The following is a 26,548-nucleotide window of genomic DNA, read 5'->3' as shown; positions in this document are numbered from 1 at the left end:
CTTAAGGTGTAAGAGTGAGGGCCACGCTCTGCTCCCTTTCACTGTGGTTCGGTGGCGTCCAGTCGTTTTGGTGGCTGACTTGTTGGTAGGGTGTCTTCTTTGTTTGTAGCTTTGTTTGGGTGTTTTCTTGTTTTGTTTATATATTGTCTGAGTTAATTTGCTCAGTTTCGGGTTCACACCCTTGAGGGTGTTGTTTTATATACACCTTTAGTGGGGATTTGTATATATTGTTGGGAGAGTAATAAACATTTTACTTTCTTTTTAAAATAATAAATAAATAAATAAATAAAAGGTGTAAAAATCATTTTCCTTGTCCGTTAAAACCCAACACCAACGCTCTTCAAAGGATTTAAATAACTCATCTTTTTGAGCATTTTGAGGAAGACTACTGCACGCCCTGGTGTAAAAAAGAAGCCAAGAATGCTTTTTTTGCGAAAAAAAGAAAAAAGAAAAAGAAAAAGTGAAGCTACATGTGGACACGTGTCAGGTATAGAGAGCGAGTAGAGAAGTGAAAAAAAAAAACCAGAAAAAAGAATACGTGACAACAGGGGGTGGGCACAATGCGGCAAAGAGACGATAAGTTGGTGTTGGCGTTCAGACAAAGCTTCTCGTCATCTTCCAAGCTGACCCCGACAGAACCATCGTCCCCTTTGCAGACGCCTCTGTTTTTCTCACCCATTACTAAAATACTAAAATAATAACTAAAAAACAATTAAATAATTAAATCCTTTTAAGAAACTCGGCAAGCCTTTCCCTTTTCCTTTTTCCTCCTAAGATATAACTAACTGTTCCCATTTCCAAGTTGCTGATCCGTTTCAAGTTCTTCGGGGTTTGATAACAATGCAAGCAACTCAAGGAATCTCCAGTGGACTTGCAGAAAAATCTCCTCAGGCTCAGGTTACCTCTTTGTCTTTATATATCTTTGTAAATGACTATGTTCTATGCATATGGTGTGCATGTGTGATTTATTCAGAGATTGGCTTTTTCAGTTTCCGTTTTTATGTTCTTTAATTAGTTAATTAATTAATTAATGCTAAAGTGGGCGGTTAGGACATTTGTTCAGTGTAAGGAGCATTGCTAGAGCGACACTGAGCTTCTACGAGTTTTTGGGGTTGAACGGTTTTTATAGTTGGTGGATTTTAAGGAACTGCCTTGAGTACCAAGTGTGTGAGTTTTTAGCATTTTTTTGTTGGTTTGAGATAGAAAGTTTTCCAGTGGATTAATGATCCTAATTAAAGAATATGAATAGCCGTTCAAGGCGTATTCTGGTATTTGAAACAGTAATCTTGGATTTGGTTCTGGAAACCCCACATATGTTGTTCCTGCAGCACTTGAAAGTTCTTATATGTAGAACTTTGTAAATTTTGGAAAGTAGTTTTAAACATTTTCCCTTTGTTCTCACTCATTGGGTATAACAGCGCTCTAATTTAAAATATGAAGTTACCTAAGATGTGGCCTTTTATTACTTCAATTGTGAGTGGATTTTTTTTTTTTTTTTTTTTGGTCGGAATTATTTCTCTCCGTTGTTGGTATATTGCAAGACAACATGAAAAAATGAAGAGAAATGCCATTTAGCATTCTCAGTTGACGTGACATGCTTAATCCACACTTGATTTTTTTTTTCTTTTTAATTAAGATTGATCTAAGGGTGGATGGAGCATGTCACATTATCTGGGAATGCTGGGAGAATGTTAAATAGCATATCTCAAAAAATGAAACTGTTTTTAGAGGAATGAGAGGCCCCTAGAAGCAGCGGATTATTTGAATGACCTATGACCGGGAACTGTAATACAAAATTGTGAGATAGTTGCATCCAGTTTGGTAGGATTTGCAATCAAAATGCTGTTTCCAAATATGAACTGATGTTGATTTATGTATGTGTGACAAAATTTCTGGATACTTATAGAGCAAATGACCTGCTTAATGCAGGCTGATATCCAAATAAAGAAAGGAGTTTCAGATCCAGGACCAAACGGGAGGCGTCCAGATATTTCACTTCAAATACCCCCTAGACCCGCAGGTTTCGGAAATAGCCGAAGTGGAAAGGGTTTACTTCCGTCTCAAGGCTCCTCGAAAGGTAGTTCATCATCAGGAGGCATATTGCGGGGTCTAAGCTTCAAGATTAAGGGAACTGCACCTGATGGTGAGAGAAGCTTCCTCCTCAATTCTGACCCCAAGACAGCTCCTGAAAGTCCTATAATGACCAACCTCAAGTCTGCATTTTCATGGAAAAGATGTACCTCTCTTCCTGTTACACCCGCATCAAACTTGTCCCCGTCAGTTTCCATGCCTGCTTCAGCAAGGACATTTAATGAACGGCATAAGCCACATGTGAGTTGTCATGTTATTTTGCAGTTCTTTCTAATTGATGGGCTCTCAATATCAAAAGTTTTGTGCACTGTCTGGAGCTATAGGATAGCAAATCAATATAGAGAACTTCAATACTCAATTACTTGGCCACAGAATGGTTGATGATTTAATAAAATATAATATGATGCATTGGTGCTGTTATAAATTTTGGGTTAAGAATTTGTCTTGCTATTCATGCCTCATTTGTCTCATTTGGAGTATATCTTTAAAAACAATGGCAAGACCACACTACCATCCCATTGATGTGTGCCCCAGATGAAAGTGCCTTCTAGATCTATATCTATATCTATCAAAATAATTGGAGCTTCTTTTGCAAAGGGGTTGAACCTACTTTTTTCCACCCTCTACTATTGAGGAATGTGCACCTGCTGCTAATTCTAAGGTCAATACTGCCGTTTGATGAGATCATGTAATTATGAAATTGTTGAAGTTTAAGGTGGTTATTGTCAATTTGTGCAGAAAGAGTCTGGGCAAGCTATGGTTTCAAGGTCCCTGTCTGTGCCTGGGCAAAACATCGTTATTGTAAGATCTGTATCGTTTGCTATCCATAATGAGCATGTCCCAACAGATCCTAGTGATGGTATGTTGAAAAACATTTACTCTATTGTCGTGGTTCCTTGTTTATGTTCTTCAATTCACAGATTCATAGGCCAGTATGAATTCAGCCATCTTTCATTTTTCAGTCAATCATTGGGTGATTTTACTCTGATTATATATGATCTATTTCGTTTCGGTCTTCAAATGTTTGTCATGGTTGCTTGTTTCATGTTATTAAAATTTGTATATTCCACAAAAGATTTATGTACACTTGTGTGCAAGCTTAGCTATTAGGCTTTAAACATGTATCAATTTCCACCCATGTGCGTGGTCCCTGTTTGAGTTATATTCAAACAACAAAAAATGGCAGCAAGACTTATGGGCAATAATTTTAACCTGTTTATGTATACTGGTTCTGTTATTGTTGTCCCGTTTAAATTATTTAAGCCTTGTAAGTTCATTTCCTGGCATTTACAGGTGAAATAACTTCGATTCCAGTAGAAAGCAATGATGAAGAGATCCCTGAAGAGGATGCAGTGTGTAGGATCTGTCTTGATGTATGTGAAGAAGGAAATACGCTTAAAATGGAATGCAGCTGCAAAGGTGACCTCAGACTTGTACATGAAGAATGTGCAGTTAAGTGGTTTAGCACTAAAGGAAACAAGACTTGTGAAGTATGTGGGCAAGAGGTTCAGAATTTACCGGTAACTTTGCTTCGTGTGCCTACCTCTATTCAAAGGGATTCCAGACAGGAGCGCGCTCAACAGAGTTTGCGTTCACAATCAATAAGGTGATATAACATCTAATACAATATATAATAGCAGGAACTAAGAGAATGTAAACCCTAGGGTGGCTAAAATTATGACAAGTGGCATTTTAGGGTTGCTAAAATTGTGACGAGTGGCATAACTAACATGCTAAGGATTTTCGCTCATAAATCTCATGGTAGGTACCCAAAGATTCATAGTGAACTTTGATAGGAGTTTCTCAATTCTGACACAAGGTACTTATTAGATCTAATAAGTACATTAAATCTAATAGAATTATTTTGCTGTATCCAAACTAATACCAATCCAACCCATTTCATGAATAAAATGTGACCAATTAACCAACCAACAAAACTACTTGTTACAAATAATATCTTGTTGATAATACATTTCTTGCCTTTACTTTCTTTTTCTTTTTCATTATTATTATTCCTAATTTTTACTATTCTTCCTCAAGACATTTCCTAGAAAATATTTATGAAATTAAATTATAATGAAAAAAATGTACGGGTTATAGGCTAGTAATATTAATGTCAAAGTCAAGGCTTACAAATGCAGCTTAGGCACTTTTGAGCCTACTTTATTTGGTTTTTTTAATTCTTTTTAACATAAGCTTTTAGAGAGAGAGAGAGTGCCAACTAATATCAGCTTTAAATTTCTCTGTTTGGAAAATAATATTTTCTTAAGCACATATCCACCCTTTCTTTTCTTTTTTTTCATTTAATTCTTTTATGTCTAATTTAATTCTTGATTTTGGCAGTGCCTGGCAGGACTTTGTGGTGCTTGTCTTGATTAGCACAATATGCTATTTCTTCTTTTTTGAGCAGCTACTGGTAGGCCATTTTGCTATAAGATGAAACTTAAAACACAAAATATTTTGTGTTTCTGTTAACTCCCACATCATTTGGAGGAGTTGGATATTATCCAATCTAATTTAGGTCAACTTAATGTCTCAACATAGTTGGCTTTTATCACAAAACTCTAAGGCATAGCACATGTTCTGTCATGAGACCTGACACACATAGATTGTTATTCATATTTAATTTATCCATTTACATGATCAAGGTCTATTTTACCATAATCAGCATGTATGATGAAATATGAAGATTGGAAGAAGGAATAGAAGTGGTTCCAGTTACCATTATCATTTTTTTTTTTCATTTTTAAATTACATGTTCAGTAATAATTGGCATAGCAGTGCTAATCCTGTGCCTTCTTGTTTCGTAGATTCATGACTTGAAGGCTCAAGCAATAGTGATTGCAGCACCATTTGCTTTTACCCTGGGCCTTTTGTCATCTATTTTTGCAGTCATCCTTGGTATAGCTGAGCTTCAGTAGTCACAAATTACAAGTTTCTGTTTGAGTTATGGGTCTCTTAGTAAATTTTTTTTTTTTTTTTTTTTTTTTTTTTTTTTTTTTTTTTTTTTTTTTTTAAATTTTGATTTGCAGCAATCAAGGAGTACGTATGGACATATGCAGCTCTCGAGTTTGCACTTGTGGCCATTATTGTCCACCTCTTCTACACTTTCGTGAGTAATGCTATCTAATTTGGAAACCGTGATTTTTTTTTTTTCTCTTTTATTCTTTTCCTCTCTTTGAAAAGTACCCTAATTGTTTTGGATTCTCCTATAAAAAGAATACGATGCGTTACCTAGTAGGTAACTATTGGTCTATAATTTAGATAAAAATTGGTAACTGTTACGGTCCTGAGTAACGAGGGGTGGACGGTGGATAATTGGGATAGTTGGTGCGTGGGATAGTAGGGTATTCGAGGTACCCTAGGCCTTCTAAAGTTAGGATTATTCGAGAAACCCTAAAAAACTCCCAAAGCAACTACTAGAGTTGTTTTATACTAATTTTCTTCTTCATATTATTCATTCTTCAATACCCCTATTTATAGGATTACAAGCTAAAAATACGGAAACAATAAATAAATAAATATTACATAAATAATACTAAACCTAATGGGATAATTAATTCCCTTATTTCCTTCCTAATAAAAAACCTAATATAATGGGATATAAATCCCTTAATTTTGAGATTCTTGCTTTATGAGCAAGACTCGTTATTTTTCTAATTAATTTATTATACAAATAATACCATACTAATAAACCTATTATTCTCTTAAACGATAATACGACACTTATCTAATTTAAAACCTGATTCTAATTACCCTAAGTACGAAACACTCCTATCCTCTTCAAATTCCAAAAAAATTAAAAATGCTGTCAATTGCTGCTGACGTGGAGGGTATCTTCTTTTTTTTCTTTTCTTTCTTCTTCTTCTTTTTTTTTTTTTTTTTTTAACTCAGCATCACAGACGTCGACGATGATTCCCCCCAAATCGTGGCTTCCATGTTTCCCTCATCCGCAATCTTCCATTTAGGGGTAGCAAGATCAGGCAACATATTTCTCTCTACTAGATGCCCGGAATTCACGCCGCCAGTTGCTCTAACGTGCGTCCCTTCCCTTCCAGCTGCAACTTCTTTCCATTTTCCTCTAGCAGATTCTGGGTTGAATTCTCCTGCAGCAAAGAATCCGGAAATCTCGAGTCCAATCTTCAATCTTCCTCCGCCAGTCAAGCCCGAGCATGCTCCTCTGTCCACCTTGCTCACCGGAAATTGTCGATCATTGGCCGGTATCTCTGCATCCATCACAGAATCGCGTGGAGGCTCGCCCCTGTGCGCGATGGAAAATTCCGGGCTGCCGTAGTTTACGCCGGAATCGCCCCCCTTTGCATAATCACCGTCTGGCGGACGTCTGGGTGGCCGCCGGTGACCTGAAACGCCATCCGGAGGAGAACCGCGCTCCTCTGGATCGCTACCCATCCTGCCGAGCCCTGCTCCCTGCCGCTGGCCTGTGCCCGCCACTCTTAGCCACGACCTGGTCTCCTTCCCGAGCCTCTTCCTTGCTGAACACCGAATTGCCGACACCTTGAACTTGAAGCCCCGGTTGTTGGCCCGCCGCACCTGCCTCTTCTACTTCAGTCCCCTTTTGTCCCAGCCCGTGTCTTTCTTCCCACGGCCCAACCGGTTCACACCGAACTTAGACACTGCAAGGGGCTTTCTTCTTGCCAGGAAATGTCTTGTTTTGAACCTTGCCCGTTTCCTTCTTCTGGACCAATCAGTGTGAAAGGGGAGGGTTTCAACGTGGGGGTGGTTTTTTTGGTTTGATCCTTTTGGTTTGTGGTTGACAGTGAGTAGTCTTGAGGTATGGGTGACGCGGGGTTGATGAACTCGTGGAGAGGGTGGCTGGGCATTGTGGTTTCGGGGATTGACATTGTGGGTGATGGATTGACTTGTTGGTCGGTGAACTTGGTAGAATTTTTGGAGGTGATGGTGGGGGCTGAGCTTCCGGTGTTGGCCAAAAGGTATCGTTTTTCTGGGCTTTGGCTGGAATTTTGGGTAGGGATAGTGTTTGTGCCGATGGGTTGTTAGGTGGTGGTGTTTGTGGAGATGGTGGGGGTTGGTCTTTCTTTTGAACGGTGATGGTTTCTGGGTCTTTGCTTGGTGGTGGGGTTGGTGTTTCTTTGGTGGGTTGTAGTTCGGGTAGATTTTCTAAGGGTGATGGTAAAGTCTCTTTTGTGGGTTGCTCTTCTATACGGATGACTTCTGGGCAAGATGGGTCTTCTGCATGGGACGGCTGGAGCTTGATGTCACAGGCAGCCATAAACTCCTCCATTCTTTTGACCATCCGTTCCATCCCATCTGCGAGTGCCTTCACATTCTTCTGAATGCGTTCGGCCCTTGCTTCTAGTTCCTTCTCGTGCTTCAGTCGTTGCACCATTGCTTCGAAACTTGGCTCTGATACCAAGTTGTTACGGTCCTCCGTAACGAGGGGTGGACGGTGGATAATTGGGATAGTTGGTGCGTGGGATAGTAGGGTATTCAAGGTACCATAGGCCTCCTAAAGTTAGGATTATTCGAGAAACCCTAAAAAACTCCCAAAGCAACTACTTTGTTATGGTCCTCCGTAACGAGGGGTGGACGGTGGATAATTAGGATAGTTGGTGCGTGGGATAGTAGGGTATTCGAGGTACCCTAGGCCTCCTAAAGTTAGGATTATTCGAGAAACCCTAAAAAACTTCCAAAGCAACTACTAGAGTTGTTTTATAATAATTTTCTTCTTCATATTATTCATTCTTCAATACCCCTATTTATAGGATTACAAGCTAAAAATACGGAAACAATAAATAAATAAATATTACATAAATAATACTAAACCTAATGGGATAATTAATTCCCTTATTTCCTTCCTAATAAAAAACCTAATATAATGGGATATAAATCCCTTAATTTTGAGATTCTTGCTTTATGAGCAAGACTCGTTATTTTCCTAATTAATTTATTATACAAATAATACCATACTAATAAACCTATTATTCTTTTAAACGATAATACGACACTTATCTAATTTAAAACCTGATTCTAATTACCCTAGGTACGTAACAGTAACCGTTGGAAAGCACCCTATGAAAATGGTGGCATGTAATTGGTCTATAATTTAGATGATGATAGTTCTACAAAACTCTTAACAAGATCAATTTTTTTTTTATAGAATTCTTCTCTTGAAGTTTAATCCGGTGAATTTTTGCCACAAAAATTAGAAAAAAGGGGCTGGTGATTATTTTGTACCATCCCACTGCTAACTTCTCTTGAATTGTGATGCAACACCAAGACCATAGTTCTGGCCATCAATGGAGCCAAAGCAGACATATAGTTATGCCACCATCACTTCTAAACTTAGGGAAGGTGAAGTGAATTGTTTCTTTCAGCTGCAGAAAGTATCTCCAATATGCAGATGTGCTGCAAAGGAAGAGTCAAAAAAAGCATGTTTGAATAATTGTGACCCATAAGAAAAACGGGATTAACTCAGAATAGGAAGTCCTCTTTCAGCATGAATCCTTTTGTCATTATGCTCGACTCTTATGCTAATATTATAAGAAAAGAAATTAAGCCTATCCCTTTTATTTCATTTTTAATTTAATTCTCACACGGCTTTCTAAAATATAACCAAATTTGTTTCTACATGTTTGCCTTATTGGTCCTTTTCTTATTGACTAGACCTCTTTATTTTGATGTAGCTTCATCTGAGGGCCATTTATGCTGTACTGGTTGCATCAGTTTTAGGCTTCGGCATAGCCATGAGCCTCAACTCCTTGTATATTCAATATTTCTCTTGGCGAGTTCAGGTTGCGCAGAACCCCCCAGTGTGATCGGACTCGCAACTGGATTGCAAGGTGTTTTCTACGAGTTGCTTGCTTGCGTATTGTAAATTATTGGTGTACAAATACTAAAGCGTATTCAAGCAATACCCTAAATAGGCTTATTTTGTTATCTTAGAAGTATTTGGCGTGTGTGCCAAAAGGAAGAGGTCACGCGTTAAATGTGAGAGAATTCCTTTTTTGTGGGTCAACTGTCAACTAATGTTGTAAGCTTGTAAAATTCTCTTTGTTCTGTCTCGCTACATCGTTTAATATCTTCATGCTATTGAGGCGTAGAATCTTTTCAGTTCAGGAAAACTGAATGCACTTTGTTCTAGGTATTGGTTTTGTCAAGGTCATGTTGTGCTAAGATTCCTACCAGAGTAGAAAGTTGATACATATTATGTTTGGACGTCAATGTGTGTTGTGTTTTTCTGCTTTCCAGGTTTCCTGTACGCCACCCACGGGTGCTCTCATTGTCTCTGTAGTAACAAGGATGTCTCCTACCTTCAAAATTTTTGCTTTTCAAGCATTAAACTTTGACAACAGATAGAAAACAATATATGCTGGCACTGGTTGGATTCTTTTCAAGCATTTCATGATCAAGTATTTGCCTTCACTCTCCCTCTTAACCATTTTTCATCAAACAAGCAACCAAACTTCAATGAATTCTTAAAAAATATTAGTCATATGCTAAAAGAATCAAATGAGATGTGAAACAAACTTCCACATAATAGCATAATTAATTTTACATGAGAAGCCAAGAGTTGCGAGCATTCACAACAATCAATATTATGTACAGATCACTAGGTACCTGCTGCCTACCGAAAGAGTAATACTATACTTTACATCCATTTTGTCACACCCACTTCACACTGTTGACATGTGGTATGAGCTCAATGAAGGTAGAAAGTTTTGTTTTTTTAAGTGGTCATTCAACCCATGCCACATCAGCCGTTGTGAAGTGAGTGTGAAGAATAGATTTGTTCCTACCAAGAACGCCTAAAAGACAATGAATCGGGAGGGAAAAAAAAATCAGAAGAATAAATGAATAAAATGAATCTTATTTATGTTTAGTCACAGGAAGGAACTGATTGCTGTCTTTTCTCAGCCATATTGTAGAACGTGTTCTTTTGACATCATCAGCAAAGAGGCGATGCCTGTCATCAGGAAATGCAATTGTGTTAGAAAAGCGACCAATGGTTCCCCCCACTGTAGCACACATACATTTGGATCAAGTACCAATCATCAATTAGGTCAACAAAGGAAAACTTGGGAGAAAATCTTGGCAATCATATGGACAACATATTTCAATATCAAAATTGATACAATATCATTTACCATCCAATTACAAGCACTCCTAAGCCAGTAGAGAAGAAATGCAGAATTTTGCTTCTTAAAAGAAAATGCCACAAAATTTAAGGATAAATCCCAGCATGCACTTCTGAGACATAGACAACTTGGTGGCTAAACTAGCTTCTACTTTTGATAAAAGCGTTCATTTATGCAGAAATGATTTACTTATCCATCACATAGATAATGCTCTAATTAAAATCAAACCAACCTTTCATACTCCAACCTCTGAGTAACTATACCATTCAACAACAGCTCCGAACTATAAACTGATGCCCCTGCAAGCATAAACCAATGTTGCCCAATACTTAGTGAAGTTTATGCATTTTATGGATTATTCAAAGACTAACGACACATAATTGTTGTTAACCTTTTTCAAGGAAAGGCACACAGACAGAATAATCTTCTTCACAAGATAGAACCAATAAATCCTCTGGAATTTTATCCTCCTTCAGAGTAGATCTGCCAGTTCTCTCCAACACCTGGGGAGCATTTTGAGAGGAAATCAGAATCAAAACAATAAGTTAGAAAATAAAAAATTATTTAAGCATCTCCGGACCCAGATAAAGTTAATGAAAGCACTGGCAATTGACAGCTCAAATTTTTTTTTTTTTTTTTTTGAAAGGGACAGCTCAAATTAAAACAGGAGAAAATTGAACAAATATGCAAGATTAAAATATCTATGTGCATGTCGGCGGTAACTACTAGAATCTTTCTAGTCATGACTCATGACCATCAAAGTGATCAGAATAAGTTCAAAATAAAAGTGCTACTTTATAAAGATGTAAACATATGAATAATACTATAACCTGCAAACTCTGTACCTGGCCCTGAACAGCTTTAACCAAACTTGAAATTGTTTCTTTACCAGGCTTTGTATTTGGGGTAACCAAAACTCTTCGACCCTGCAAAGAAGTTATCATTTGAATATGGATAAAAATGAACAAGTAGCCAATGCATCTGGTTTAAATCAACATAAACAGAAGACCTACCTTCAAAAGTGGATGCTGGGATGCGCGTGCCAATGAAACCGGCATGCTAAAGCCAAACTCCTTTTCCTTCTTGACATCCCTCAGTATGTAATTTTTCTCATCAATGAAACAGCTAGCTTGCCCACAGCTCTCAAGCCATAAATGTGTCACCACTAGTTTTCCAGACGCAATAGCCTCTAACATATTCCTTGTACGCACAAATTGATCTGCTATGAAATGTGTGGCGTCCGTAATAGAAGACGATATGGAAATTCCTAGCCTGGCCAAAATCTGCAAGACAAGAATAACAGACAAGATATAGTTTGAACCAGATTGCATATTGCTTAAAAAGAGGCCGACAAAATGACAAACTACCTTCTTCTGCTGCTTAATTATATCATCATCTAAGTGTTGGCTGTACAAGACTCGAACGTAAGTCATATCTCTCCTCTTCCTTGAATCTTTTGATGCAGAAGAAGGTTCAGGCTGTGCAGCACTTAAGTTGCGGATTTCTTTCAGAAGGCTCAGTCTTGACAGGTTCGACTGTTTGAAGTATTCATTGCCCATACAAACAGGTGACACAGTATTCTCAGGTGGCTTGCAGTTAACTGGGGTAGGAGTAGTACATACTGAATCAGATGGTTTACGTTTCTCTCTTGGCGATTCATCCAACCTGACATTCACCTTTTCAGTAGATGACGGGCAACTTGCATTACTATTTCTGTCAGAGTGCTTGCCTGTCTTTGACCCAATTAGATCATTAGATATCATTTTTCCATCAATATCACCAGATATGCCATAAATAGGAGCATCCCCTGATCGTGTTTTCCTCTTCATCTTTGAATCAATCAAAGCGCTTTTAGCATCACGCTGCGACCTTTTCCGCTTGGTGACAGATTGTCCAATGTCTTTCGGCGGAACAGATGGTTCAAGTGCACCATCTAAGTTATCAGATTCATTTCCATGAGATCTGTTCCGCCGATTGATATCAGATTCATTATCTAGATTGTTAGATAGCATTTTTCCATCGATATCACCAGACTTAACATAAATAGGAGCATCCCCTGATCGTGTTTTCCTCTTCATCTCTGAATCAATCAAAGTGCTTTTAGCATCACGCCGCGACCTTTTCCGCTTGGTGACAGATTGTCCAATGTCTTTCAGCGGAACAGATGGTTCAAGTGCACCACCATCTAAGTTATCAGATTCATTTTCCTGACCTGACAAATTTCGATGAGATCTTCTCTTTCGATGACAGCTCAATGCATCAATTTTAGAACCATTAGTATTAGCTGTCAACCATGAAGTGGATTGCCCATGTTGACTTGCTTTTACATTTTCAACTTCTCCAGACTGATTAGAACCCAATATAGAAGATTTTTCCTTCAACACTTCAGAAGCTTGGATGCCTATGCTACAATTGCTTTTCTCTTCTAAGGCGCATACCTCCGCCAGATGGCTAATCACTTCCCTATAATCACTGGATGCATTCTCAGCCTTCTTCAAATGATTTACTACCAATGACTGTCTAGTTCGACGAGCAATGGGTGTATGCATACCACCATCACCTTGTAAATGCAACTTCTTAACTGTGCCATCTCCACCTATGGTTGCATTGCCATCACATCTGTGGGACTCATTAGTGCAGCTTCTGTCCAAAGTTTGTCCTGCGTTTCTTTGCTCAATGATCTTAGAAATCATTTTGTCTGAGTTTCCACTCCCATTGGTGATAAGACATTCTTCAGCAATCAAGTTAACCCTCTTGGATCTTGTTCTGACTGGATCAATTCTACTCTGACTCCTGACATTATCAGAATGTTTCTCTGATGAAATTGAAGACTCTTTACTTAATTTGGCACTCATGCTCTTAGCTTTCTTGCACTGTCTTGAAGCAACCCATACTTCAGAGGGGCTTACCCTCTTACGACAAGAGGGTCGTTTCGAATGAATTACATTATCCGTTTCTCCTTCTAGAGAACCTCTGCAAGAACCCTTTGAGTTGTTCTCCATACCTTGATGGGCATCATTAGCATCATGTTTCACAAGGCCCTCACCATGGAATAAGGCTTCCATAGCTTCCGCAGCCAATTGTGTGTCAAAACCTATATTTAATATTCCTGGCACATCTGTCCTAGTAACATTAGTTACCATATGTCCTCTAGAGGGATTGTCATTAAACTGTTCACCAAACTCATTGACAAGATTTTTTCTCAATTTCATTTCATCCGCTGCCTTGTCATTAACTTTTGGTTTAGGACACACTAATTTGGAATCAGAATGAGCTAACCCCATTCTTTTGTTCTTGAAAATTATATGTTCTTCATTGTCTTTATACTCATCAAGTCTGCTTCCTCCAGGCTTCAAAGGTTCGGTAAAGGATCTCCACGCATGTTCTCCAGTAGCAAAGAATTCTTCTTTCCTTCTGCAGAAGATATCTCCCCCTCCTTCATCCTCACGGTTATCATCCCAGTCAAAAATCGCTGCTTCTCCAAACAGGTTTCTATCATTGACTTTCTTGGCAAAACTTTGCAGGCCCTTTGCTCTTGAGACAGAATTTGATTTTCCCCTAGTTTTCTTTCCAAGGTTAAATTCTTGTTCAAACTCCATGGCATTATCTTTAAGGAACTTATCCACAAAATCCAATGCATTGGCCTGAGAATACTCTCCAGGTTCTTGAGAGTCAACATAGCTTAATCCTGCCAATTCATCATCACATGCAGGCAACTGAGGCAACTCTTCTCCTTCAACAATGTTGCTGTTAAGAGGAAGTCCTCTGTCGTCATCATATGAATTCTCAGTGAAAAGTTTTCTAGCTGTTCTACAGCCAACCCTGAGCATGTTTTCATTCTCTGATCCCTTCATTTTTCCGTTCCATTCTACAACATCATGTTCCTGATCTACTTCTTCCCCAACTTTTGTTGAATCCTCTAGGACAGACACATCATTATTTTTTACAGTAAGTACTTCTGAAGCCATGCGAGCTGCCAGACCAGACGCCCGCATTGATGCTGTACGAACTGAAGTAAACCCAAACTGCCGTTTTCCTGAGCAAAACAGGAAAACAAATAAGAAATAGAGCCCCCAGATTGGCTGACAGCTCCAATCAGATATTTATTAACTAGATTAAATATGTCTTCATTCAAAACTTCCCTAGTGGCATGAGAAGACACATCTACTATTCAGGCATAAAACAACAGATGAGAGCAGGTTCCAGCTTTGAGAAATCAACTTCTTTTCGGTGAGATGTAAAAATAAAAAAATGAATTGTGTTGTATTAAAATCGGCATCCTTCTTCACAACTGAAACAGTTGAAATGAAGTTCGACAACTGAACCAGACAATTTCGTCAAGATGTAAACTAGCTCTTACGAGAACAAAATAAAATATCTAAAATGTCATAACAAAAGGAAGGTCTGAAAGTACACAAAATACAAAATGTGAACAAAAGCGTTTTAATCCAACAACTAAAAGGAAAAAAAAAATGTCAAAAGCACTAATTGGTGGTTTAATATTTAGTTGCTTTTGCTGAAACATAAAGCTCGATGAAATATATAGCTACACATGAAAGACGTTCATGCTATTCACATAGAATCTATCCTAGTTCTTTTCCTCCACTGAATCTTAAGAAAAAATTGTTGCTTCATGAAAGGTGGCTTAGTTTGGCAGTTTTCGACATATCTGCGGAACTTAAACCTGGCAAAATCTGGAAGACTGAAAGCAATTACAAACACAAAATATGTACAAAAAATTAAGGGCAAGTTGAACTTTAACTTCTCAAACTACCACCTCATTCTCAAATACACTACGAAATTTTAAATCCTTCCAACTCAACTCCTAATTCAAAGTTTCGGTTTCAACTTGCCCCCTCCGTCCAAATAAGTCATTAAGTTATAGAAAAATGCATGAAATGACTAAATGGTCCCTTAAGTGAAAACTGAAAAAACAAAAACAAAAAAAATCAATGATTCCATTTACCTATTAGACTCATGAGGATCTCAAACATACTGTCTAAATCATTGCCCTTTTTTTCTTTCAAGTTTTTATGTAAGCAACAATTTAGTCATTTTACACATTTTTCTGTCCGACTTAACAGTTGACTTAGACAGAGGGAGTAAGCTGTAAGCTGAAACTGAAATTTCAAATGGGGGGGGGGGGTTTGAAACTATTTAAAGTTTGGTGGTGAGTTTGAGAATGGAAAGGTAGTTTGGAAGAGGAGAGAGTAATTTATCAAAAAATTAACAATTCTACCATAAACTGGCAGTGCATTTATCCATTTGGATGTGATGACATCACCTAAAATAATCAACCTTGCCAGATGTTTATTAAAACTAGAACAGGATGCTATTTACAGGAGTCTTATAAAAATGTGGACGAAGGCATGCATATTCATACTATGCATTGCAGAAGCAGAAGAAACACATACCAGGTTTTTGTCCTGGGGTGCCTTGAACCACACATGTTGCAGTTGATACATGGACTTCTGTAAGACAAAGAGGAAAGCCTAATATTAATTTTCAAGTCCAGTAATAATTTCATCACATGCAAAATTTAGAAGAGGCAAAAAAAAAATTATTTGGACTCAAAATCTTCTACGCATTAATAGAATGATGAAAAACTTGGGCACACAACTACATATTTGATAACAGGATCAAAAAAAAGTACTAGTCTAACAATTTGCACATGATGCATTTTCTTTTTCCACTTTTCTTTCACAGCCAATGCATCTTTGAATCGTAGAGAATATACCAGTACAAGACAAAAGATCATATCATCATGCCAAGATGGAACCTCAGAAAAAGTATTAAAAGGAGCTATTCCAAAATTTATTCAAAACCAAATTTTCATTGTTGTCAACTGTTCTAGAAAAGACTCACCTGGACTATGCTCCTTATCAGGTAAAGGATCAGGCTGCTCCGTTAATTCCTTATTACCATGTTCATGAAGAGAAGTGCACTGAATCCTCTCCCTGTCCACCGAGTGACCACTGCCACTTCTTACTAATTCATCATCAGATTGCTCATCGCTATCAACCAAAACTTCAGTTCCATCTGTTCCCTCCCCTTCAGTATCACTGGCAACTTCATTATCAAAATCATCTAGCAACTGAGTGTCCATATTGTCAATGCAATCTGGATCATCCCATATTTGGGTTTCACCACAAATATCCAATACTTGGGTTTCCCAAGCAAGATTCACTACTTGGGTTTCAAACGCATCTTCAGCGGGAACAGTATCATCAAAACTCAGTGTGTCTCGCAGATATTTTAATTCATCAGCATCTCCAGCTTCACCATTTTCACCTAAGTTTCCATTAAAAAGAAAAGGTAAGCTCATAAACAAGACTGTTCTGTTTGATTACCAGTAATGAAATATCCCATATTCATAAATACTGGACATCAAATAAAGTAAGAGAAAAAAAAAAAAAAAAACAGGCCTGGACATGAAATGATATACCTAAAAACTAATCATATCACAAGACATAACAAGCTTATACATTTGAAATTTTATCAGCATTGAGTCATTATAAAAAGTTTAAGAAAAATACTAGAGCAAACCCACATGCAGGTAATTCAGAATAACAAGCTCACCTTTTTCTTTTCTTTTTTTGTTCTGATTAATCACAATCAAATTGAAGATTTTCCCCAATTACAAGGCAATCGCAATCCACTATAAATACTTGAAGTAATTCAACAAAAATATGTTTTGTTTTTCAATTCTTCAAAACGATCATTCTAAAGCACAAAAGTTTAACATAAATAACAACAAAATCAGAGACGAAAAACCAGTACCAGAAAGTGAAGGAGGTGAAAACTGGCTATCAAGGACCTGGGTCTGGGAATAAGGAATATTGACATTTGGTTCCGTCTTGATTGGTTTAATTCCAGCATCATCGTTCCCAAGCGAGCCCATTTTCAAATCATTCAATTCACCTGCAAACAGAATCAAAATCAATGTTAAACCCTAAAAAGCAATTAACTTTATTTTTCCATAAAATGCAGATAATTAAAAAAAAAAAAAAAAAAAAAACCCAAAGTTCGGGTATTACTGAAGATTATTGGGAAGAAGACAGATTGATTTTTTTTTTATTTAAAAATAAAAAAAGAAAAAAAAAAACAATTGAAGATCAAAAAGAGAAACTTACTCGAGAGGGAGAGAGAGAGAGAGAGAGAGGCTAGGGTCTGGGAAGTGGAGGGAAAATAGGGATGTATTGGGGGAGATTTTGGAGGGAAACTGACAGTAGTCAATGCGGATTTTACTGAGGAAGTGAAAGAATAGGAAGTTCTTTCGTCAGTTGGTTAGTGAATATAATTTAAAATTGGATACAAATACCAACGAGGGCATTTGGTCTAGTGGTATGATTCTCGCTTAGGGTGCGAGAGGTCCCGAGTTCAATTCTCGGAATGCCCCCATCTGACTTACTAAATATTTTTTTTAACCCTTGCAAATGTTTTTAACTGGTAGATGATTTCCTTTTCTTGTTTTTGAAGGGATTTTTCATTTCTGAGTTTTTACTTAGAAGCTAAGGACTTTCGTTCCCGCTTTTACTCTGATCTTTAAATTCACAAAATAGAACAAAGTAAATATTATAAGTTTGCAATTTGTGTTGTGCGTAGGCTATTTCAAAATATGGATATTAAATTATATAAGTCAATCATAATTAGATGTATTTAATTAAATAGGTGAGACATCTTAATCTGAATTCTCTAATATCACATTGAGTTCGTATCAAGTTTGTGGGTCGTGTTAAAAATTATCAATTTTAAATATTACATGTTAGATTCGAATCTTGTTAAGACATGAATATAAAATTATATAGATCAATCATAACCCGACCCATTTAATTAAAGGGATGAAACTTTTTAACAATATATAACTAATTTAATCTTAAATTCACAAATCGTATGAAAAATTATCAAATTCTAATACAGAAGTACAACAAATAAGGGAATGCATTGTTTTTTGAAATTGATGCTTTTTTAGATAATTTATTATTGAAAACGACCTTTTTTATGGAGACTCGGATTATTATAGACCCTGTTTGTTTCTCCCCTTCCCCTCCCTTCCCCGACAGTACGATACATCACCATGTTATGCACATACCTTTTGGCGGAAGGTTTAGTTTTTAATATTCAAACCGAAGAAGAAGCTTCATGTTTGAGTAATTTCTCATTTTACCCCAAGCCAAAAAATACCTTCCTGCAAATATATTTTTTCGCACAGTGTTTGGACCCTCTTGCCCCTAAAAGTTTTGAAATCTCTCATGAAACTATTAACAGCATCCATCTCTTCCTTCGAAGCATCTCTCCCCTTTACCTTTCACAGGCCACTATATTCATATACCTCCATCAATATGTAAGTAAGTCCATCAACTACCCAAAGCCTCCTACATTTACGCATCAACTACTTTGGGATTCCATACCAGTCACCATACGATACGCTCTAGCCATTTTTTCGATCACCTATCGTTTCAATCTACTCCCCCATCAGACCATGCGAATCAACCCTGATATTTTAATTTCACAATCTTGCTTTGTCTGCCTATAAATAAATCTACGTTCTTCCACAAGGCAACAACGACCGATGGTGCATAGTGGGTTGAAGGGATTTTCGTTTACACAGAAAAGTTAGTGCTTTGCCTTCAGTGATGCATGCCCGGCCTGACGAAATGAACTTTTTAAGGACATTGAAATGAGTTTGTCAGTTTTCTTTTTACGCTCTAACATCAACTTTTCTTCCTTTTTAAAATAAGAAAAAAAATCATCTAACGTCGATTTTAGAATAACCTCTTGACGTAGCTCATTAAACTACCAAATGTGCCAAAAAAAGGTCATTTTTGTCGAAATATTCTTATAATACATTTGTTTTCTTAAAAATTAAAATAAAAAATTAATAAATAAAAAAAAACTAATTTTTTAAAAATTAAAAAATTAACAAATCTATTAATATAAAAAAATTAAAAGTTCAAAAATTAAAAGTTTTTAATGAAAAGAAAAAAAATTTATAAAAAACAAGAAGAAAATGGGTGGCTCGCATGGGCGGAGCTAGGGTTTAGGATTTGGGGAGGCCAAATTGAAAAAAAAAAATTGGGGGGCCAAAACTATAAAAAATAATAATAATAATAATAATAATTTAAAGGTAAAATTTTAATTTTCTTTTTTTTAAGAATTTTTTTTTTTTTGGGTGGGGGAGAAACCCCGGGCCAGGCCCCCCCAAGGCCAGGGGTAGCTCCACCCCTGGTGGCTCGACACCCACCCCAACAACCTCTGGGGTGACTCGCAGGCCACCCAAAGTGGGGGTGGCTCCCTTTCATTAAAAACTATTTCTAAAACTACATTCAAATAAGTCAGACAACGTCTAGGCCCAAAAAGAAAAGAGACCTAAAATGTCATTCAAAATGTCGTTTTGGTGGAATTATAATTTATTTATATGGCCTTGTAGACTTTTTAATTCTATTGCAAATTCCTTTATTTATATTTGTTTTGATAGATGCAAATTTTATCTAGCCAGTTGGATTTTCATTTGTGAGGAGAAAATTATACTCATGCAGTTGCCTGTGAACAATTACATAGAATACATTAATAGCGGTTATAAACCATAAGATCCAGTAGTTAAACTTTATTCAACTCCTCTACTTGCTACTTTTTCGATATCTGTCCAACTATCATTAAATATTTTTTTTAAACTAACCATTATATTTGTATTTTTACATTTAAGTTCTACATATCTAATTGTTGATTTCTCTTAACAAAATCAACTTCAAGAGATTATAACTCTTTTTTTTTTCTTTTTTTTTTTTTAAATATCCACACAAGAGGGAGAGGGACGAATCGAATTAGTGACTTATGCTTCACGAGGCGTAATTCTCGGCCGATAAAACTATGAACGAAGAACGCAAAAATTACACTAATTTGTGGGACCATAATAAATATTTTTAATCTAATGGTTGATGCTTTATTTAATCTAGATAGATTAGATTAACACTTTTGGTTTGTTTATAAAAAATTACACCAATTTGTGGGACCATAATAAATATTTTTCTCGTTAGTGGTACCTGCTTTGATAATTGATATAAAATAAATAAAGCATCAACTTGTATGGTACATTTGTCCACGTAAATTGAATATCATTAGAAGTTAGCATGAATTAAATAATGCGAAATATCATCTTCTCAATTTAAGAAGATGGTATATATTATTCAAAATTTAAGGAAAAAATTATATTTAGCCTTTAGTTTTTAGCTTATTTAAATTTAGTCCTTGGGTTTCTAATTTCAAGAATATGGTCTTTAGATTTTGCACAAATTTTAAATAGGTCCCTCTGTCATTTTTTTATCAAGATTAATAATTTGTCATATTTTATGCGTGTCTCAATTGACACATAAGCTTTCATATCAGCACCTAATATCAATGTCATATCATTAAGCATCAAATCATTCATAGAAAAAGAAAAAAAGAAGAAGATCTAACTCTATAAATAAAAACCATCTACTTCGTCATCTTAATCTTCTAGATTTGTAACTTAAATGGAAAACTATTAAATTTGATGCTGACATGGACACTAACAATGTATTGGGTGCTGTTGGGTAAATATCGCTCACCGGCCTTGAGAATGGCACCCATTGTGAGGCAGGCCCAGTTAAGGCGTTATGGTGATTACGTGGCCGAGTTTCAATCATGTAGAAAAAGCGCTTGGACCTTGGTATGAGATGTTTACTCGTAGGCGCGTGGAGATCAGGGATAACAAGGAACCCCGGAATCACTAAGGACCGGAGGCATCTCTGTACTGACGGCCGAACTAAGTAAGGAGCATTAAATGCACAAGATTCCCTTCATTTATTAGTATCGAAGCATTTAATGAACTTTGTACTTGGACTGGTCAAACTGGATCGTACGATTTACAAATTGTTTCCATTAAAGCCAAAATGTCCTCGATGGACCATACCGGGAACGACTAACAACATCCAATTGCCGCCCATGAGGTAATCAGGGGCGGAGGAAAGGGGGGCCGGTAGGGGCCATGCGGCCCCCCCCCCCCCCCCCCACCCACCCTCCAAATTTCATGAAAAAATAAATAAAAAAAATTATTGTCATGGATATAGCAAATTCATCAGTTCGTGGGTCTTTTATTGTTCTTCCCAGTGAGCTATTTCAGAAGCTGGCTTGTGCTGGACCTTATCTTTACCTTGATACTATATTGCTTCAGAAGGTGCATTGTTTCATTCTGATATTCTGATGATAGTATTATTTATATGTTTTTTTCTTACTTTTGAGCTCATAATGATTGGCTGGTCTTGGTTTTTCATGAGTAGGTAAGTAGCTAGAGTATTAAGAGGATAGAGGAAGCCTTAGGAACATGTTTACTTCCTTCTTTACAGTTGATACCTGCAAATCCAGCAGTTGGCCAGGAGATCTGGGAAGTTACGAGTCTCCTTCCATACGAGGTTGGCCTTATTTCAGTGCTATTTGATTCTTCATTTGAGAAAGTTTTAGGTGTGGTAGAGAATTTTGCTTGATGAATCTCGTCTTCTTAGGTGCGTTTTCGCTTATATGGTGAAAGGGAAAAAGATGATGAACAGATTTCTATGGTTTTGGCTGCACGGCAAACAGCCAAGGTATAACTACTTAATTATTCGGTTGAGTTCATCTTGTGCCTTGCAAAGCTTGGTGAGTTACAAGTGTCATTTGCTATTCTATGTTGCTTTACAGTTGGACACTCGAAGAATTTTGAAAAGACTTGCAAAGGAAAATTTAAAGCAGTTGGGTCAATGGTTAGTAGCAGAAAATTAAATATCTATTAACTTGTTTTTTGAGTTATTGTATTTATGCTTATTCTTTTTGTTTTAACTGTAGCTACAAAACGAGTATTTTCAGCTATAAAAATTGTCAAAATTAAGCTTTGCAACAAAATTGAAGATGAGTTTTTGGTAAATTTTTTAATGGTGTATATCGAAAGAAAAGTTGATGCAACAATTAGCATAGATTCAATTATAGATAATTTTCAGGATTCAAAAAAAAGACGAGTTTCGATAGATGTTTTGACTGAAATTTGATGTATTATGAAAACTTATTTTGTATATTTTATTTTGTTTATTTTTTTTGTCAAAATTAAATTGATGCTAATTTCGTTTTTATATATTTATTTCATATTTAATCTTATTATATTTATTATTCATGCTTTGACCCCTATCCATATTTTAATATATTTGTAATTCATGTCTTGACGGCTTGGCCCTTACCCAAAATACTTTCTAGCTCCGTCTCTGGAGATAATCCACAAGTAGTAGCAATTAATGCAGAGAATCTTTAAGATTAGAGTGGTGGGTTTTAGAGAAAAAAACATTGATATATAAGAAAAAGTTTTACACAAATAAGGTAATGAATTTTTCCTGCAAATTCATTTACTCTCCATCATTAAAATCCTTACTGACTTAACTATTAGAGGAGACGTCGCCGGCCAACTCCCGACAAGCCTTTATTATTTTGTAGATATCTACATTCCTCCAGTCGAAGACCCAATTGGAGCTTGACACGTCATCATTCCGAAACTGTCACTAACATGTGCTAAAATGAACCCTCAAGTGTCAAATGAAACACTTGTGACAAATGAAAAATCGTTAACTTTAACATAAAATTAATAGAGGGATCAATTTAAAATTTGGACAAAATTTAATAACCTTATTTTTAAAATTGAAAACCTAATAACTAAATTCAAATCATATAAAAACTTAAAAGGAACTAAATATGATTTTTTTCCTAAATTTAAACTAATACAAAATTACGCTTTTGTCGCTCACAAAAGGACAACCGAATTGGGGAGATCGAGCACCATCATGCGTCGGGCTTTGAAGTTATAAATCCTTTGAAATACAAAATATACTATAACGCAAGTTGAAGAGGTTAATTTGAGTCACTGAAATTCCTTAAATGCTGGTCAGCAAGTCCAAGGTCTCTTCATTTGTAGATTTATTCACACGATCAATTGCCTTTTCAACCTACAAAAAAGCATCATTATTGGTGGGGGCAATGCACTAATCATTCTGGACATGGTTTACTTTTAAATTGGGTTAGAGAAAATTCATTCAATCTCGTCCATAAAATTATTACGTATCTATTGAGTATGTGAGAAGCATATGCCTTTTCAATAACTTATAAACATGCATGCTTTTCACATACTAAATGATAGTGTGATACATGACAGTTTTAGAAGCTGAATTAAAAAAAAATTCCTCTAACCCAATTTTTTTAAAAAAAAAAAAAAAAATAAGAAAACTGCTTTTTTAATATATGAAGATGGTTTATTAAAGATAGCTGTATACCTCGGATTGCCAATTTGTTCTGGCTGTTATAATTAGAAGGGTCACTGTTTGGCAAAGAACTCCAATAATCATGCCCCACCATATGCCCTAAGAATGCCAAAACAACATTTCAATTCAGTGTAAATGAAGCAAAACATGCAGTTACTCTGAGAGAGAGAGAGAGAGAGTCTGCTTACAACTACTCCTAAACTAGTTTTGAAGCCAAGAACACATCCAATGGGGAGACCAACAACATAGTAACATGCCAGGTTAACATAAGCCACTACAGCTTGCCATCCACTTCCAATGGCGACACCTGAAATTCCAAATAAGATCCAAAGACAGAGAAAGTGATGATTAATGAATGGGGAATGTACAACCTGCTTCATTCATTTACCATATTATCCTTATTACCAGATAAGATAGGCTGAATGCCATTTAAGAGGATGGAAATGGCAAGCAATGGTGTCAAATCATACACTGCCTCAAGAACCTCACTGTCGCTTGTGAACAGTTCGCCTAATCCACCCCTAAATATCAACACGACTGCGCTGAAAAGTATACTAATCGCAAGGCTGGTCCCGCTCACCACCAACACTGAAAATTTTGCAACCCTTGGATGCCCTGCCCCAAGCTCATTACTGATCCGAACACTGCAACAATTCCTTACAACTCGTCAGCATTGCTTTTTAATAACTACTAATGACTCGTGTGTTTTTCTTGCCAATAAAACATATGACAAGTCGACAAGAGCAATCTAATCTGTCACAAACCTGGTTCCTGCAGCTAGGCCCAAGATGAAAGTTATGTCCCAGTTCAGATAATTCATGCTGAAGACACAACTTTGACCAGTTAGATAACAATGCTAATAAACAAATTGGAGAAAAGAGAGGGTGTTTGTTGTTGTCAGAATATTTAATTAAAAGGGGAAACTTCGCTTAACACTCTGAACTTTTTCATCACTTTTGCAATTTTCCAAAAGTTCTAAATTTAGTTTATCGAACTTTAAAAAATTTGCAATCACACCATTTCGTTATGATTTCCCGTTAAATCAAACGGTCAAATGGTAGAATGACCCTCATACCTTACAATTACCTTTTCTAAAAGGAAATGAGGGTAGTTTAGGAATTTCTCACCCATTCGTTGGGATTTAACGAAAAGTTCATATGGAGGGGTGAGATTGCAAATTTATGAAAGTACAAAAATGAAATTTTTTGAGATTTGGAAAGGAGAGATTGCAAAACTAATGAAAGTTAAGAGGGTTAAGTAAAGTTTTTCCTTAATTAAATGATTAAATTTATTATTCGCTTGAGTCTCGGAAAACATACCAAATTGAAATGGAGTCCAGTGAGACTGTAGGGTCGGGGAGGAGCCCTGATATAAGCACTAGTCCTTGGCTGTACCATATCTCCAAACTGCATTAACAGATGATCGACCCCACACTGATTAGCAAGACAGAAACAAAAACAAGACACAGACGTGCAACTGTTTTTTTGTAACATACCACAGCATGACAGCAGAAGCAATAGTGAGCTTGAAATAAGGCCAAATTCCTGTGAAGGCTTTTAAAGAGAAGCCAGTCCAAGTTTCTTTGCAAGAAGGGCTTAGAAGAATGTATAGTGCATTTACAATGGAAAGAATCCACCAAGACAGGCTGAGCGTAAGAGCAGCCCCCAGAAGGCCATAATCCAAAATATAAACCACTACCCATGTAAGAAGAGTGTGCAAAAGGAGTACCCCAATCGACATATATGCCAAAGGATTCACAATGTTCTGTGCTTGCAGGAACCTCTGCATAGGGCAGCTTGTAGCAAACGCATAGAGTTGAGGGATCAATCCACGCGCAAAAATTTGGCCTTGCTCTGCTATGCTCTCTGATTGGCCAATGGCTTTGAGGAATGCGCCCGAGTACCAATAGAGGAACGTCAGGAGGACTGCCGCTCCCAAGTGCAAGATGATTGCTCTTTGGCATATCACACCCATTGACCCCTGCCTTTTCGCCCCGTATGCTTGCCCACACACCGTTTGCACCGCGCTTGCCATGCCCAACTGTTTTCCCAATAAAAACAATTAAGAGTTTTAATGGTGGTCCAGAAAAGATTTATGGACCTAATAAATAAAGAAGCCCTCACAATAAATATGATTGCAGAGAACTATCATTTTCCAGTGAGAAAACTAGCAGAGAAATGTTAGCCACAAATGTTTAAGCAAAATCGTGAAACCGTACCATAATCCCATAAGCAAGACCTTGAATGCCTACACTAGCTATGGATGCCCCTGCGAGCTCCACGGAACCCAAATGCCCGGCAAACGTCAGGGTCACAAAAGAGAGCATGTAATTGAATACGGAGACAACAATGGAGGCCCCAGATAGAACCCAGAGGAGCCTTGACTCCCACGCCACCAACCGAGGCCACCATCGGACTGCCACGGGCTTGTGTTCAAAGTACTCTTCGATTACACCCGATTTCAACTCCGAAATTGGAACATGTGATTCGAACCCGCTTAGCAGCGGCTGCTGCTCTTCCGAGGCCATGTTTTGTGGGATTATTTTTTTTTACTTCCAATGTCCCAGACACATGTTGTGTTTTATTAGTGAAGGCGGTCGATAATCCAACAAACATTCCAGTAGCTGAGGAGCCAACCAACCCACTTCCGTGCCGGTGCTGCGAGATTGAAAGGTAAACCTACCATTCGCCTCAATTTCAACAAACAGTTTCTTCACACTCGGGCCCCCCACTTGTTTCCAAAACAGATTTCTTTTCCTGACATCGTTTGAATAAAGTGATGCTACAGATTCTCAATGCTGGACACCTATTTTTTACACTTTCACGAAATTCAAAAATTATTATTAGCTTTGAATATAAATCATTATTGAATTAAAAATTCAATTAAATTTTAAAAGTTATCTAAAGGTATAAAAAAAATAAAAAATAATAATAATAAAAAAAAAGTAATGATAAAAAAATACTCACATTACACACTCATTATATCTTCATTCACATGGGGTAAAATCTATGTAATGATGAGTCCCATCCTATGTGAGAGGACTAA

The 26,548-nt window shown here is 36.9% G+C and overlaps 3 protein-coding genes and 1 non-coding gene across 4 annotated transcripts; 2 read left to right on the top strand and 2 right to left on the bottom strand.

The window, feature by feature from the left end:
* The first annotated feature begins 613 nt into the window (after window positions 1-613).
* Window positions 614-9,175, top strand: LOC133881462 (uncharacterized). Its single transcript, XM_062320398.1, has 8 exons — window positions 614-897; window positions 1,930-2,331; window positions 2,830-2,950; window positions 3,385-3,697; window positions 4,435-4,507; window positions 4,902-4,992; window positions 5,124-5,203; window positions 8,757-9,175. The coding sequence occupies exons 1-8, from the start codon at window positions 841-843 to the stop codon at window positions 8,886-8,888; spliced, it is 1,269 nt and encodes a 422-aa protein (XP_062176382.1). The 5' UTR covers window positions 614-840; the 3' UTR covers window positions 8,889-9,175.
* Window positions 9,176-9,545: 370 nt separating this feature from the next.
* On the bottom strand, window positions 9,546-17,467 carry LOC133881454 (uncharacterized). Its single transcript, XM_062320387.1, has 10 exons — window positions 17,342-17,467; window positions 16,989-17,129; window positions 16,074-16,499; window positions 15,623-15,679; window positions 11,576-14,244; window positions 11,222-11,491; window positions 11,054-11,134; window positions 10,600-10,711; window positions 10,441-10,507; window positions 9,546-10,036 (listed from the first exon to the last, which is right to left on the bottom strand). Exons 2-10 carry the CDS (start codon window positions 17,107-17,109, stop codon window positions 9,940-9,942), a joined length of 3,900 nt encoding a protein of 1,299 aa, XP_062176371.1. The 5' UTR covers window positions 17,110-17,129; window positions 17,342-17,467; the 3' UTR covers window positions 9,546-9,939.
* A 68-nt stretch (window positions 17,468-17,535) lies between these two features.
* TRNAP-AGG (transfer RNA proline (anticodon AGG)) lies at window positions 17,536-17,607 on the top strand. The gene has a single exon. It is a non-coding gene; the product is annotated as a tRNA-Pro (tRNA).
* A 5,254-nt stretch (window positions 17,608-22,861) lies between these two features.
* LOC133881444 (protein DETOXIFICATION 41-like) lies at window positions 22,862-26,067 on the bottom strand. Its single transcript, XM_062320377.1, has 8 exons — window positions 25,722-26,067; window positions 24,999-25,543; window positions 24,823-24,909; window positions 24,268-24,324; window positions 23,909-24,147; window positions 23,692-23,810; window positions 23,516-23,602; window positions 22,862-23,191 (listed from the first exon to the last, which is right to left on the bottom strand). Exons 1-8 carry the CDS (start codon window positions 26,028-26,030, stop codon window positions 23,120-23,122), a joined length of 1,515 nt encoding a protein of 504 aa, XP_062176361.1. The 5' UTR covers window positions 26,031-26,067; the 3' UTR covers window positions 22,862-23,119.
* Between the last annotated feature and the right edge of the window lie 481 nt (window positions 26,068-26,548).

The sequence above is a fragment of the Alnus glutinosa genome, chromosome 1, assembly GCF_958979055.1.
Source record: "Alnus glutinosa chromosome 1, dhAlnGlut1.1, whole genome shotgun sequence".
NCBI lineage: Eukaryota > Viridiplantae > Streptophyta > Magnoliopsida > Fagales > Betulaceae > Alnus > Alnus glutinosa.
The sequence above is the reverse complement of the archived record's forward strand: the minus strand, read 5'-3'. Positions and strand labels throughout refer to the sequence as shown.

Excerpts from the sequence above, each read along its gene's own strand:
- LOC133881454 (XM_062320387.1), bottom strand. The coding sequence starts at position 17,109 with ATGGGCTCGCTTGGGAACGATGATGCTGGAATTAAACCAATCAAGACG. Across the intron at positions 11,135-11,221 it reads CCCAGCATCCACTTTTGAAG|GGTCGAAGAGTTTTGGTTAC; the intron begins GTAGGTCTTCTG and ends ACTTCTTTGCAG. Across the intron at positions 10,508-10,599 it reads TGTGCCTTTCCTTGAAAAAG|GGGCATCAGTTTATAGTTCG; the intron begins GTTAACAACAAT and ends TTATGCTTGCAG.
- LOC133881444 (XM_062320377.1), bottom strand. The coding sequence starts at position 26,030 with ATGGCCTCGGAAGAGCAGCAGCCGCTGCTAAGCGGGTTCGAATCACAT. Across the intron at positions 23,811-23,908 it reads CATTCAGCCTATCTTATCTG|GTGTCGCCATTGGAAGTGGA; the intron begins GTAATAAGGATA and ends TTGGAATTTCAG. Across the intron at positions 23,603-23,691 it reads AAACTAGTTTAGGAGTAGTT|GGCATATGGTGGGGCATGAT; the intron begins GTAAGCAGACTC and ends TGGCATTCTTAG.
- LOC133881462 (XM_062320398.1), top strand. The coding sequence starts at position 841 with ATGCAAGCAACTCAAGGAATCTCCAGTGGACTTGCAGAAAAATCTCCT. Across the intron at positions 2,951-3,384 it reads CCCAACAGATCCTAGTGATG|GTGAAATAACTTCGATTCCA; the intron begins GTATGTTGAAAA and ends TGGCATTTACAG. Across the intron at positions 3,698-4,434 it reads TTGCGTTCACAATCAATAAG|TGCCTGGCAGGACTTTGTGG; the intron begins GTGATATAACAT and ends TGATTTTGGCAG.